The sequence below is a fragment of the Pezoporus flaviventris genome, unplaced genomic scaffold (genome assembly GCF_033815535.1).
Source record: "Pezoporus flaviventris isolate CSIRO_AGI_PZ_B2104156 unplaced genomic scaffold, CSIRO_AGI_Pfla_v1 ptg000021l, whole genome shotgun sequence".
Taxonomy (NCBI): Eukaryota; Metazoa; Chordata; class Aves; order Psittaciformes; family Psittacidae; genus Pezoporus; species Pezoporus flaviventris.
In genome coordinates, this window is record NW_026892569.1 from 9,555,151 (window position 1) to 9,570,080 (window position 14,930).

Sequence of the window (14,930 nt, forward strand, 5' to 3'; positions counted from 1 at the left end):
TGAGCTGTGCTGTGCATCCTCTGCTGTGTGCATGTGCGGCAGGATGGGGATGGTGTCAGGGTCCGGAAGCAGGACGGGCATGGGATGAGTTTGTAACCCGGTAGCTAGCTGGTGGCACAGCCTGCTCCGGGTGTGCTTCTTAGCCGCCTTGTCCCCAGGCTGGCTAGCAGTGACACTGACAGCTTGTCCCGGCTTGTCCCGTTTTTGGGGTGCAGCAGCAGCGATGGGGACCAGCCCAGCTCACATTAGAGCACAGGTACACTCAGGTTAGAGATGCACGTCTTGTGAAACGGCGCTGCAGAAATAATGATCTCATTTCTGCCATCTATAAATAAATGAAGGTGAAAGGGCATGTTTCCTACTCCCAGCCCTCTGGAGGCTGGATTAAGATTGAGAGCTGGCTGGCTGATGGACAGAGATCTTTCAAATATTAACAGATCTTAAATTATAACTTCACTCTGACTCTCATCTAAAAGGTCATGGTACAAAATATACCACTGAGGACATAAGCAATATTAGTTGTTTTTTATAGTCAATATTATTTTTCTGCCTGTTGAGGATGTCAAGGGGGAAGTGGATTCCAAGGGAAATGGCTCACTTGCAGGTTTTGGGTTTTTCTTACACAGCTAGCGTGTGAGCTGGAGTTCTTGGGGACCCCATCTCAGACACTGAAGCCTCCTGTTAGCACCTGTCCTGGGTCCATCCCATTACCTGGGGTGGTTTGTTTGGGGGCTTCTCCATTCAGGTGGGACACAGGGGCTGTGGCTCACATGCTGGTGTGAGAACTGCTGCTCCTGATTTGGCATCTGTCCTGTCAGGTGCTCATCCCATTTGGCCTTATCACCACAGGGATCACAGCAATTATCAGACTTGCCTAACTGATGTTTGTGAGTTAATTTATGAGGTACTCAGAGATCCTTCCAAGAAGCAGTAGCAATGCTTGGGGCCATCTGCTGTGACTCTTGGTCACAAGGCACCTCCGAGTGATGGATGAGCTGTAGTTTGAAGACTTACAGTTGTTACCACGGGGTCACTTTTAAGCCCATGATGTCTGTCTAGCTGGTAGCAAAGGATCGTCCTTGGGGCAGTGTTGCCCACTCCTGTCCCTGATACCTGGTGCAGCAGGGAGGGTGATCAGTGCCAGTGCAAAGCACCGTCGCAGGGGGTTGATACTGCATGGCTTTGTGGAGCTGATGTTCTCGCAGCGCTGCTGGGGGCACAGGTGGCTTTATGTGGCTGGAGGTACCGAGGATTGCGGTGATGGTGGCAGCCTCTGACCACGGAGCTGGGCTTGCTGGCATTTTTCTTCCGAGCACCTCCATCGCCATGGAGATTGGTGGTGATGCTCTGCCCACGCAGGAGGAGGCTTGGCCACAGCATGGGGCTCCCTGGGTACCCATGGCCAGCGGGGGCCCTGAACAGGGCTGGCTGGGTACGCGTGGCCGGCATTGGGTGCCGGGGCTCACGTGGTGAGCAGTGGCTGCCATGGCCCTGCCAAAACTGCCAGCACAGCGGGGACGGCAACCCTGCAGCCATGGCAGAGGGGATCTATAGGGGGTTTTCTGCTTCAAAGCAGCCCTGGGCAGTCGTATGGGGGCTGGATCTGGTGCTCCCGCTGAGCCTCTAGCGTGATTTTCCGCGGCCGAAAGCTGCTGGCGAGTTCAGCCAGTGTTTCCCTGCCTCTCCACTAATTTCCTGCGGCTGCGCTGCGTTTCAGCCTGACTCGCATAGGGAAGGCTCGGGGAGGGGAGACACTGGGAGCGCTTGGAAAATTACATTTAAGACGAAGAGGAAGGAGATAGGAAGCAGCTTATCTGGCTTTGTTCTAATAGCTGTAATCACCTGAAGCGCAGCCATGAGCCTTGTTTCGCTGGGGGCTGTGCAGCCCTGCTGCGGCGGGGGCTGCTGGTGCTGGCTCTCCCCTCTGCACCGCGCTGGCTTTCAATTCATCTCGGATGGCAGCTTGCACTTTGTTCCTGCTTGGAACAAGTGCCCTCGTTGGGCTTTATTGTACAAAAGACGACATTTACATAAACAGGGGAAGGGTTGGTCACAAGGTGAAGATGAGGCGTCTGGAGGGGAAGCCAGTGGCTTAAATACCCAAACTCGCTGTCCTCAAACTCGCCGTGTCACCAGCTACCGAGCCTGAAAGGAAGAGAAAAGCAGAAGTGTGATTTTAACCTTTTTTTTTCCTCTTCTGACGGTGTTTTCAGGCACTGCCGCTACCCCCAGTGCGCGGGACCTGTGCCGAGAGGAGGAGGGGATCTCTGCAAAGTAAGCTGGGCTTTTTAAAGGCTTTTCCCTTGTTTTGCTTTCCAAGAGCGGTGGAGGCGGTGACCCCGTGCTGGGAACCACAGGGGCTCCTGTACCCCACGCTTTTCCCTAGCTGCAGCTTTCTCTTGTTACCGGTTGCCGATGGGAGTGACGGCAATATTCTGTGCTTCATTTCTTCCCGGTTTCAGTGACACAATGAAAGGCAGCAAGTGCTCTCAGGTGGGCTCCCGAGCCCCCCTGCTCTCCCGTATGCAGTTTATCTGTTGCACAGTGTTCAGCTATGCAGAGATCAAAGATCGTTCTGCAGAATGTTAATGAAACGAATAATGGTGTGTTGTTGGGGCTTGAAAAAGGAAATGAGGTTTAGCTTTGAAAAGGAGGTGCCTGGTGGAAATATTTACACTATTCCTCAGATTTCAGTTATTCCTATTTTCCCTGGGGAACGAGAGCAAACCTGGCTGCTGCTTCAGAGGTTCTGTTGTTTTAATTAGTCATGTGTAAGGTGGGGGGGTGTGATGGCGTTGGAGGGGGAGAGGATGTGACTGCAGTGATTCTGTTCCTGTTTTACGGCGTAATACGCAACATGCCACATACTGCCATGAGTCTTGCAGGAAGCAGGAATTAATCTGCCTGTCCTGGCATGGAAAAACGTGGGGTGGTGATGAAGGGTGATGGCTGGTGGGAGACCAAGCATTGAGGAGGTTTCGTTTTATGAATGTGTGTCAGAAGAGCTAGTGCCGAGGAGAAGGCAAGGCGTAAGTTGGTTAGCAAGGGGAATTAGAGGAGATGTGTGTGCCACAGGGTTTAATCTCTTAATAAGAATAATATCTCCCAGCTGCTCGTGGTGGGGCGAGCTCAGGGACTAGAATGGTGTTGCGTGAAGAGTCATCCTTGTACCATGTGTCCTCTGCCTGCCTCAACCCCCGAGATTTGTCTGAAGGATGCTCGGGAGCCAGGATGGGAGCCTGTGATTGACAAGTGCAAAACATCCGTGGGGCAGGACAGAGGATGTGGGGGTGGGGATGGGTTTGTCTCAGCTAAGGGCTAGTCACCAAGGAGTGCCCTGCCAGGTTGTTTCCTTCAGCCCCCGAGCCCATTAATAGGCTCTGCTCCCTTGATTAGTTCATGCCTGTGCGGAGTGGTAATGAGAGCCAGGCTCAAGCCATCAATTCTAGGTCAGTGGTTGTGTGCTGGGGATTTGGGACCGGGCAGGGGGAGGGGAGCTGGAGATGGACGCCTGCCTCCGAAAAGAAATGTAGAGCCTGTTTAATACAGCCCTGCCTGCACCCCTGGGGTGCTGTGCTGCCTGTGTCTGTAAACTGCCCCAGGGGCCATGTTGTGCTTTGTTGCCCCAGATGTGGTCCATGCCTGTTAGGAGGCTCATTGTGTGTTTGAGACGTGCTCTCCTGAAAGGTTAACATTGCAGTATTAGATCCATCAAGGAGCCGAATGAAATAATTGAGTTAATTGAAAGTCAAAGACTTTTCTGTGGTCCTGCCTGGTATCCTTTGCCTCTCACAGAGCTGCTTTCCTCTCTCCATGGGAGCAGAGGGGGTGTACTACGTATAGCATTGACTTGTCATCATTTCTGATGTTTAATGTCTGATCCTTCCCTAAATGCAGGCAGGTGAGGCCGGGAAGTAAAAAGCAGCATGGACCTGGATGTACTGAACATGTTTGTCATCGCCGGTGGCACCCTGGCCATCCCCATCCTGGCCTTTGTGGCCTCATTCCTTCTCTGGCCCTCAGCGCTTATCCGCATCTACTACTGGTGAGTTCTTAGCCTGGCTGCTCTCATTTCAGCCCGGGGGTGGAATTACTCCTGCTCCCCAGCCGGTCCCCGCACGCACGCAGGCGCATGGGGCTTATTGCAGAGAGCCCGTGGGCAGCAAGGCGGTGTGGACAGAGGGGGGTGTTCCCGCCCATGATGGCGATTGCAGTGGGTGAGGTGGTGTTTCCAGGGGCTGTGTGGGGCTTTGAGCATCTCTGGGAGAAGGAAAGGGCACTTTCTCAATGCATTTTTGCTGCTGAGGCTTATGAGTGCAGGCTCGGCTGGGCTGCCGGCATCTTGCTGTCCTGCAGCGGGGCTCCTGGGCTGCTGAAGCACCAGCTCGCAGGATGTCTCTGAGTTTCCTGGGTTGTTTTCCCCAAGGACAGGGCTGTGGGTGGGAAAAGCGTCATCGCTACTGCGGGCCCCCAGCCTGGTGACCTCCCACCTCATCAATGCAGCTGTCAGCAAGGGTGTCCTTGGCTCTGCCGCGGGTCCCTGGGCTCATGTGCTGCCTCATGTGCTGCTCAGCTGGCAGGGACTTTTCCCTTGCTAGCAGTTACAGATAAGGCTTTTTTCATTTTCTCCCTCTCTTCTGGGCTGCAGCAGCAGAGAAGATGGAGTGATGCTTTTCCTGACCCCCTTGCATCTCGTCCTTTCTGATACCAGGAGGCAGGCTTTACATCCTCCACCCTTCCATCCTCCTCTGTCCCTGGAAATCAGTGATAAGCATGTTGGCAGCTTTCCTGCCTGGATTTGTTGCAGGGGAAAGCTGGAATAAGGCTCCCTTCAGAAGCTGGGGCAGTGTCTCATCGCCCGGCGCAGGCAGCAGCAGGCAGCATGGCAGGCTGCCCTCACGTGCTGCTGGCAGATGGTGGTTCCTGCAGTTTTGCTCACGGGGTGTTTCCAAATCAAAGTGACCTCCTGTGAGAGGAGGACGTTAACCCACCCAAGCGCTCATGCAGCAGCGTGATGAAGCCTGTTTCTAGCGGCACGTTTATTACCAACCGTTTAATCAGAGCATCTGGAGGCTTGAGAGAGGAGGGAGGACGGGATGAAAACCCCAGTGATTAGGTTGACACAGGGGAGAATTTCTTACCATTGTGTGTTGTATGGGTAGGCCAAACGTTGTTCTCCAAAGGAGAGCAGGGTCCTGCCAGTGTTTTTGTTTCCCTTTGGACATAGAAGTGGTCGGTGGAAGCCAGGGAGGACCCTGATGGGCTGATGAACCTCATGGGTTCAGAGGAGGATTGCCAAAGGGATGCTGCTGCACCAGAGCAGAACCTTTGGAGGTCCACAGGCAGGGGGGGCAGGACAGGGAAAAAGAGGTGCAAAGGGATGAGTTTTGAGGAGCTGGGTTGAAAGGGAGGTGAGGAAGACCTTGTTGCCTTGTTCTTCAGGGTTGCAAGTTAGGGGCTGAATGTAAATGCACCGTGGGTAGGTGGGTCTGTGTTCAGCTGAGGGAGGGAGTGTGTGAGTGGAGATCAGCAGGGATGTTTTCTTTTGAAGGGTAAGGTCCCTCATCTCTTTTTCTTCCAGCATTTCTGGAAGGATCAGCTCCTTGCGGGAGTAACTGCGATGTTGTGCGTGTAAATGGGCTTCTGTTTTCTTTGGGTCATTGGAAAAAGAAGAGTGGGCTTGCCCTTCACTCTTCCTTTCCTATTTGTTTCTTTCTGAGTCACCTTTGTGGGGGGAAAGTCGTTGTGTTTCCCCATCAGCAGAGGCAGGAGAGAGGGCAGGCAGCATTCCGTGCTGCTTCCCCCTTTCAGCCCCATACAGCATCGCTCCTGGCAGGTCCCCGGGGGTCCCTGGGGGCACTTCTCCCTTCTCCCACCACTCACTGCCCCTCTTCTCCTCCCTGCCGCTGCTCTGCATGTCCTCAGCTGGCTCGGGCAAGGGTCACACTGGGCTCTGTCACTGGTGGCCTCTCTGCCTGCCCTGCTGCTAATGCGCCTCCATGACGTCCAGGCTGACCCCGGCCCCGAGCCTGCCTGCACTGCTGCCAGGGGTTAATCGGTTGAGCCGCTGCCGCTAAGCGTGTTAACACCTTGCGAGGGATCAGTTCAGCTTTGCACAGATTATTTTGCCTTCTCCTGAATTGATCCATCAGGATCAGTTGCTAAAAATGTTATCATCTTGCCCATCGGCAGTTTACACCGGTGCCTTTGAGGCGAGGGCTCTTAAGACACTTATTAGGGAGAAATTCACCTCTCCTTGTAGGACCAGCCCAGAGCTGAGATGCTGCTTAAGTCCCACTAACTCCCTCTAAAAAGAGATTATGCTAAAAGAGGATTGCACTATGCATAAGCTTTGAGTGGGCAGAGAGCTAGGACAGCCCAGCAGCGTTGGTGACCTTGCTCTTGTATCTCAAATAAATACTGCTATCACATATAGAAGTATTTGCCAGCATCTTGCCCATCAGGACCAGCCCAGCAGTTGTCTTGAAAAGGTTTACATCTGAGCACAGGGGAAATGCTGAGGAAGTGAGCCTGTTCCCCTGTCTTGGACTGCACACACACATCATGTGTCCAAAGTGTCACCAGTAATCTCTGTCTGGGTTCCCTCTGGGCAGTAGTTTCATTGCATCCTCTTCAAGCAGGCTGCAAGCACACGCTGCAGGAGCCATCTGCCTCTGCTTTCGGAGGAACAGCCTGGGCTTCCCTGGGGTTAACCCAGGAGTGTTTGACCCTGTGTAACGATGGTCCCTCTGGTCCTCTCTGTGTGTATGAATACATTTGAAAGATTGTACAGTTGTCATTTTGGAACTGGGTCTCTGTGTTATTCCTGGGTAACACAGTTGTTTTGGCTGGGATTCAATATGCTTGTCTGTGGGGTGATGTTCTGCCATTGATGTGGGACTGTGTCCAAATAAACCTGTGACAGATCCACCTTACCCACCTAGAACAAGTGCCTCCCTTGGCCTGCCCATCCTGCACACTGCCTCTGTTCTCATATCAACCTTTGGGCATTTTCAGTTTCAGGGTTGCTATTTTGGCCCATTTCCACTGCCAAATCAGTTGGTTAGGGTCTTTTTATAAGTTTTAAATAAGAGTGTCTCCAGAAGCCATCTGCAGTGCAGCCGTGAGTAACCAGCTGCCAGTACTGCACCTGTAAGGGACACATGTAATCCAGGGACCAGATGCTCAGGATTAGTCCCAGTTAGTCGCAGACAGTCCCATGACATGAGCACAACCTAACTGGCTTTAGCTAACTAGCCAGTCTGGAGCCTGAGTTTGAACTTGTCACCTGGTTTCTATTGCCTCTGGGTCCTGGTCTTGCCTCACTTATTGGTATTGTTTTCTCCTTGTTTCCAGGTACTGGCGCCGAGCCCTGGGTATGCAGGTTAGATACACAACCTACGATGACTATCAGTTCTGTTATTCCTATAGAGGGAGACCTGGATACCGACCATCCATCCTGATGCTACATGGGTTCTCAGCCCATAAAGACATGTGGCTGTCCATAGTGAAGGTGGGACTCCATTTCTACCACGTTGCTACTTAGTGAAAGTTGATGGTCCTGGGCTGGGGGGGGGAGGTGGGCACCCAGTGGTTGTGTTTATGGGATGTGACGATTGCTGTAACATGCTGGAAACACCATTCTTATCTCTGCGCTCATTGCTTGTTGGATCCCTTTCATCCCTGCGACGTGCAGAGCTGCAGGCGAATGGCAGTATGTACCTGCCTCCTCCATGGGAAGCAAGTCTTGGCAGTGGTTTCTTGTCATGTCATCCTTGGTACATCAGCTGACTTACTGTGGTGCATGAGTAACCAGGGGCTGCTAGGAGGAGAGCGACTCCCTGCTCCCACCCGTGGTCGTCAGTTCCCATCCCTGGGCTTCGCAGCAGATTTCCTGCACCAATAACCACCCCTGGTTTGTTTCTGCAGTTCCTGCCAAAGAACCTGCACTTGGTGTGTGTTGACATGCCCGGGCATGAGGGCACAACCCGCTCAGCCTCGGATGACTACTCCATTAGTGGACAAGCTAAGAGAATACACCAGGTAAAAGCCCAGCATTGCATTGCCTCTGCAGAGGGATGCAGGGACTTGAGGGTTGTAGGGACATGAGGGATGTTGCCTCATGCAGCCCCAGTCCTTTCCTTCCCAGGCAGGCAGAGCCACCAGCCTCAGACCTTTGAGTTGCATTTCTCTAATGACCCCATGCTTGCTCTCCCCTAACAATGCTCCTTTTGCTCCCCTGCCAGTTTGTGGAATGCATCAACCTGAACAAAAGGCCCTTTCATCTGGTTGGCACGTCCATGGGGGGAAATGTTGCCGGTGTCTATGCTGCTCAGTACCCAGAGGACATTTGCAGCCTGACCCTCATCTGTCCTGCAGGTGGGCAATGATGGGGAGGTGAGATAGGCAGAGGGCACACAGGAGCCGGTGTGAAAGTCCAGAGCAGTGCTGGAGGCACATGAGGCTTTTAGGCTTTTGAACTGATTTGTATTTACAGTCTGAAAATCTCTGCAGGGTGCATGAGGAAATCACAGCCTTGTCCTGACTGCACTTCTCCAAGACTTTGGAATTTGCCCCACTGTGCCTTTGTGTGACTCAAGCTGGGACTTAGGGCAAATGGCACAAATTCTGCTCCGGGGAAAATGCCTTTTCCCTTTGATGGCAGGCATTTTACATGGCATGTCTGCAGCCTCTCGGGTCTGGAGGGGGAACCTGAGCAGCCTCCCCAGTCTGGCCTCTTGGGAGCCCTGGTGTGCTGGAAGGCTGGGGCTTCAGGAGCCAGAGCTCTGTCCCCACATGTTTGGGTGCTCTGAGTGGGAAGGGTGCTTGGTGGCTGGGTATGGGTCAGTGGGGTGCCCGTGTGCCCATGCAGCACCTCTCCATCCCCACCATCCCCTTGACCAGGGGCTTGGGAAGCCTGGGCATGATGTGATACAGGAGGCATGGGGAGCTTCTCTGCTGGGAAGGGCTTTGCTGCATCCCGGTTGTCATGGCAGCTCCTTCCCCCTCCCACACACGGAAAGCGGCTCCAGATAAGACACAAGTAATGAAGCACAGTGAATGTTACCTAGCTACCAGGCTCTGGGGGTGGCAAGGTGGGGGTAGGTCCTCTCTGGAGAGGGGTTAGCTGCCTGCTTGGATCTTTCTGGATGTAAAACCTCTGTGTGGGGGCTGCTGTTAGCTGTGGAGTTTAAGCTGCTGAGGGATTTTCCCCACAGTGCTGCCTACAGAAGGAGCATCTGAAATTTTCTGTCTGAGCCTGCACTGGGTGGGCATGGGCATTACTGTTTGCATCTCCTGGGTACACGGAAAATAATGCTATAGTTTTCGCCAAAGAATTAATGAATGTCTACAGGGAATATACCTCGTGTTGCTTCGAGGGGCTTGGCAGTGTCAAGCCCTGGAGCATCTCTGAGTGCACATTGAGGTGCTCTATGTACAGGTTGTTTTCCTTCCCCTGTTTTTCACTGTTATGTACTTTTTAATGAGTGACAGGCAGTAGGCCAGAGACAGGGATGAGGGAGGTTGGTACAGCGATGCTCTACCTCTGGAGGTCTCATATGGGTTTTAGCTCATGCCCCTTTCCTCCTTCAACACAGGTCTGCCAAGTACCACCGACAGCAAGTTCATTAAGCAGCTCCGGGAGCTGCAGGAGTCCGAACTCATCGACAGGATCCCTTTAATTCCCTCGACACCCGAGGAGATGGCGGACATGCTGAAGCTTTGCTCCTATGTGCGCTTCAAGGTGCCGCAGCAGGTGAGGAGCCCGGGCCGGCTGCAGCGGCTGGGAAAGGGGGGGTCAGAGGTGGAGAGGGGTTTGCTTCTCCTGGAGCCTGCACGGTGGGAGATGAGGTGGTGCCAGGGCTGGAGCCAGCGCTGCCATTCCCCAGTCACCCGGGCGGGCGGCACAGCCCTGGCACCACTTCCATTGCTTTCCCTTCAAACTCACTTTTCCCACTCCCTCTGCCAGCGCCCACTGAAATTCTTCCTTCCCTGAGGTCTTTGGCAGCGAGCTGGGATGTCAAAGGGTTTTTTAAGCAAATATGGCTGGCAGGAAGCATTAAATAACTAAAGCGGCTGTTGTCCGGCTGGAAAGCAATTGTCTGTGGCTTTTTTAGCAAAAGTGATGGAAATGTTATTCCTCTATTGTCAGGGAAGAGGAACTTGGCGAGGAGCTGGCCATTAAGCTGGTTTTCCTTAGGAAGTCTGGCATCAGTAGATTGGAGAGTAAGAAAAAACCATAAGGGAACACCCTTCTGGCAAAATAATAAGGGAAGCAAGAAAAGCACGGTCATGGCTGAGGTGTGCTGCTGGCTGTGGGTAGCCGGCCTGGGGGAGAAACTCGGGTCTGCATCATAGAAGGCAAAAATACTTGTTGCTGAAATACGTGTTACTTAAGCGCAGTTGTGAGAGCCAGATGTGAATAGGAGGATGCTTGTGCTGGGGCCAGGCTGTGCAGGGCACATCGGGGCGGTGGGGGAACGGTTCCGGCTGCCTGCCACGCTCTTGGGTGCTCTTGGGAACACTCAGCCCCACACGGGTTCCACCTCAGCAGCTCTCCTCTGCTCCCCTGCAGATTCTCCAGGGCCTCGTTGATGTTCGCATCCCACACAATGATTTCTACCGGAAATGTAAGTGTGTCCAGCAGCCCCTCACCGGGCTTTCCAGCCAGACCTTGGGGTGTGGGGACAGGCTACCCCGTGTCCCCTGCTTGCTGCTCAGCCCCAGCACACCCCTGCTGCCTTGCTGAGGGTGGGAGGGGGCAACATCAATAACAGGTTTGGGGATGTGCCTTGGTCACTGGTAGCAGTGCACTGCCAGCCCCATGGGCAGTGGGGTGGCTGCTTCACCCTCACCCTCCCAGCTGGGTACATCAGTGCTAATACCTACAAGGAGATGGGCTTGGGAGAGGGTCCTTCCACAGCGGGACTTGGTGGCTATGCAGGGAGAGCCCACTGGGGCTCTGCACATCATCCCTGCCTGGGTTTCCCAGTGAGGGGACACTAGCAGGGCTGACCCACAGGGACCCTGTGAAAAGGGAAGGCAGAGCATCCCCCTGGTCGGACTGACTGTCCTCTTGTCCCCTCTAGTGTTTTTAGAAATCGCAAATGAGAAGTCCAGGCACTCTCTGCATGAGAACATGAGCAAGATCAAAGCGCCAACGCAGGTCATCTGGGGAAGGCAGGACCAGGTATGCAGCCCCCTTCTCTTTACCCACAGCACCACATTTCCACCTCTGCCCGTGCCCACCCACAGGGGCGCAGTGTGGCACATGTGTGTCCCTGTCCCCTATGCAAAGGGCTCTGTAAATACAGAAGTGTAAGCATTTGCCATGACTCCTTTGCACTGAGCTGCCAGTCAAAAAACATCTAAGAGTTCCTGGCTGTATGAGGAGACAGACACCATGCAGCCTCCCTGCCCTATTCCCAGGCATGGGTACCATGGGATGGAGCTGGCATCACAACGATTGTATCCACATCCCTGCTCAGCATCTCACTTGAGCTTGCAAAGTCACCTCCAGTGGGGTTTCTATGGTGTCCAGCAAAGCCCAGCTCTGCCTGTGGGACTGACTATGTTTTCCCCTGCCATCCAGGTCCTGGATGTTTCCGGTGCCAATGTTTTATCGAGCGCTATCCCAGACTGCCATGTGTACATCCTGGAGAACTGCGGGCACTCGGTGGTGGTGGAGCGGCCCCGCAAGACAGCCAACCTCATCCTGGAGTTCCTGGCACTGCTGCAGAGCACGGACAACAACAAGAAGCAGGCATGAGCGCGGCGGGTAGCCAAGCACCCACGCTGGGTCTTTTAAATTGTAAAGTACTGCAGCTTTGATAAGTTCTCAGGGATCTTGTATGAATCGGGTTGAATGTGCCAAAGTCCCTGAGGAAGGCAGAATCAGAACCACTGAGACCTAAACCTATAGCACCGCCAGCACAGCGACCTAGGGGTCATTGAGCATCCTCCATAGATACAGGAATGGAAGCAGAATCTCTCCCTTTTCTACTTAGAGATAAAGTAGAAACGAGCTGAAATCACCAAGCGCTAGCCATGCCGTGTGCTGAAGCTCCTTACGCAGTGGCCCGTCTTACCCAAGTTACCAGCACGTAGTTGTTAATGACTTACCTAAACTCTATAAGTGTAGGAAGGTGGAAGAGTCCTGCACCGAGACTTAACAATATTTCTACTACTTAGAGTCCCGTCACGTTGCATGCTGCTGTGCTGTAAGAGAACCCCAGTGCTCCAGCTCGAGTGCTCTTTGTGTAGCTCCTTAACTCGTGATTTATGCAGAAAACAACAGAAAACTTCATGCGTAGGAGTCCAATGACTGTATGTGCAAAATGTTTACACTTTGAGTGGGTTTTCTAAATCCCTGAACAGCTCCCGTGTATATGTAATGCCTTAACATTGCCCAGGGTACGGCGTCCACGCACAGCCTGCCTTGCCCATGGGATGGTTCCCCCTGAGGGTGAACATAGAGAGTCAAAACTTGGGATGCAGATGGTGGCATGTGAGCCAGAGGGATGGAAACGACCCGGGGCAATTCGGCCCCCGAGCCTGAGTCAGCAATAAGCCCGTGGGCAGGGTGCGAGTCAGCAAACTCGGGCAAACTCTTGTCTCAGCTCTTCCATCACATCGCGTTGCTGAACACGTTGATGTAAATAGCGACTTCCTTAATGAATTCCGTGAATTCTGCGAACGCCAGCGTCGCTGAAACCAGGCGTGAGGGCTGGAGCAGGCTGTGTGTGTGTGCATAGCGCAGGGGATGCGGGCTCCTGGGCTTGCTGGGTGGGGAGGAGGGGGGCAGGTCTCCTGCGAGGCTCTGGGCGGTGGTGTGGGAAGGTTCGGTGTACTTGTGTGTCCTCTGGATGGTTGTAACTGCTGAGTGATGAATTGTAGGTGGAAATGGGAGATGCAGACAAGATACACTTTGCAGCCTGCGAGGAGACAGGTCCTGCATGTCCCTGGGTGAGACACTCACCACGGGGAAGGGGCTGGTCCTGTCTCAGGCAGGACTCAGGCTGTTGGAGGGCATGGAGGTGCATGGGTCTCTTGAAGGTGAATCAGCAGATGGCATCACCCCCAGTGCTCCTCGGGGCTGACACCCCTAGACCAGAGCCCCTCCGACTGGGTGCGCAGGCTTGCGGTGCTGACAGCCATCTTCACGACGTCTCTCTGAGGTCCCCAGATCTGTACAGGTATCTGAAACTCCCTGTCAGCTTCTCTGCTCTTTTTGAGAGAAGAAGCATTGTTCTTTTAGCAGATCAGAGGTTTGCTGTTATTGCTTGGTTATTGTTTCTACTACAGGAGTTGATCTAAAAAAAAACAAAATAAAAATTGCTGATAGTTTTATGTGGTTAAAGCCAGAAAATGTTGTTTGGTATCTCTATGGTTTCTCATATGCTACAGATTGCTGTATGCAAAGGATTTATATGGCTATTAAAATCTAGTGATTGAAGGAGTCTGCTATGCAATGATTATTTTTTCCTTTGAGGAATGCATTTAAGGTGAAAGAGAGTAGATTTTGATTATACATTGGGAAAAGGCTCTTCCCTGTGAGGGTGCTGAGGCGCTGGCACAGGGTGCCCAGAGAAGCTGTGGCTGCCCCATCCCTGGCAGTGCTCAAGGCCAGGTTGGACGGGGCTGGGAGCAACCTGCTCTAGTGGAAGGGGCCCCTGCTCTTGACAGGGGTTGGAACTGGGTGAGCTTTAAGGTCCCTTCAACCCAAACAGTTCTGTGATTCCGTGAATAAGAGGGCTGTGGTGTGGCATGATGCACAGCACAGGGGACTTGCTCTGCTGGAGGAAAGTCCTCCCCACATTTCTGGGAGATGCAGGTTTTGCCTTGAGCAATGGCGAGGAGATGGTGAAGAGCAGGAAGGCTCGAGCCTCATCTCTTCAAACACAATACAGATTTTGCTTTTTTCCCTTTTATTAAGAGGAGTCTCTAAACACTTGAGAAGCAAGATAGCGTGGTGCTACTCCTCCTGACTGAGCCCATGCCAACCCAAGCTGACCCCATAGCATCAGCTGAGCCCACTGATCAGAGGTAGAGAGACCCAGTAACACTGGCAGCTGTTCCCAATAGCCCCCATTTCCTGCTGGGAGCCATAAGAGCCCACACTCTGCAAAGGTTGCTTTCTTAGCACTGAGCCCTGCAGTGAGCCCCAGCAATGGCCCGGGTAAGGCTCTGTTCCTGGGGCAGAAGAAGGTGCTGCTGCTCCAGGTGGTTTTGGGGGTCCTGTGGACAGAACTGGGGGAGCCAAAAGGAAACCACTGGATCCCAGTCTTGGTGAGCCTGGCACTGGAACCTGCACATAGCCTGACCATGCTGGCATGCCAAGAGGGAGAGGTTTGCCTTTTGTTTTGTTGTTTGGTGTTTAAGTGTTGTTTTCCTTGTAGTTACATGAATAAACTGGGTCAGTACTGAGGATGGGCTGGGTTGCAAGGCTCATGGATGAAGAGACTCATAGGAAAGCTAAGTAAGGAGTCAGCCCTTGGCTGTTACAGGTCTTGCCAAGACTCATTCACTGTATCCTGAGAAAAGGCTGCAAAACACAACAGGGCTGGCTTGCTGAGAAACTTACCAATGCCTTAGAGCAAGCTGTTCTGCTGCTGAGAATCCAGGTCCATGGTGGTGCCCATCACCCTGCCCCTGGGGTGTCAGTAGGAGCAGAAGGGCAGAGCTGGTGGCAGCAGCTCCTGGCACTTTGTATGCACCCAGCTACTGCTGAAGAGGAAAATACGGTGCCCTCAAAACGTGGGCAAAATCACTTCATGCTTCTGCTTTCAACCTGCCTCTCAAGATTCCAAGCTCCAATCTCTGTTTTCCCCAGACTTCCTCCTGAAGGGCTGCTTCTATGGCCATTAAACAAGTAAGTCTTGCTCTGATGAAATGCAACTACGTGAAAGCCACCTTATCTTCTGCCTGCA

At 53.2% G+C, this 14,930-nt stretch overlaps 1 protein-coding gene across 2 annotated transcripts; it reads left to right on the forward strand.

The window, feature by feature from the left end:
- Positions 1-1,601: 1,601 nt before the first annotated feature.
- Positions 1,602-13,457, forward strand: ABHD6 (abhydrolase domain containing 6, acylglycerol lipase). 2 transcript variants are annotated; one of them, XM_061456022.1, is made up of 9 exons: positions 1,602-2,274; positions 3,898-4,045; positions 7,357-7,513; positions 7,930-8,043; positions 8,247-8,379; positions 9,600-9,757; positions 10,577-10,631; positions 11,091-11,191; positions 11,594-13,457. In XM_061456022.1, exons 2-9 carry the CDS (start codon positions 3,927-3,929, stop codon positions 11,768-11,770), a joined length of 1,014 nt encoding a protein of 337 aa, XP_061312006.1. In that variant the 5' UTR covers positions 1,602-2,274; positions 3,898-3,926; the 3' UTR covers positions 11,771-13,457. The 2 variants fall into 2 exon arrangements, with proteins under 2 accessions (XP_061312006.1, XP_061312007.1); XM_061456023.1 differs by lacking the exon at positions 1,602-2,274 and adding an exon at positions 3,429-3,449.
- Positions 13,458-14,930: the final 1,473 nt, after the last annotated feature.

Excerpts from the sequence above, each read along its gene's own strand:
- ABHD6 (XM_061456022.1), top strand. The coding sequence starts at position 3,927 with ATGGACCTGGATGTACTGAACATGTTTGTCATCGCCGGTGGCACCCTG. Across the intron at positions 8,044-8,246 it reads AAGCTAAGAGAATACACCAG|TTTGTGGAATGCATCAACCT; the intron begins GTAAAAGCCCAG and ends CTCCCCTGCCAG. Across the intron at positions 10,632-11,090 it reads CAATGATTTCTACCGGAAAT|TGTTTTTAGAAATCGCAAAT; the intron begins GTAAGTGTGTCC and ends TGTCCCCTCTAG.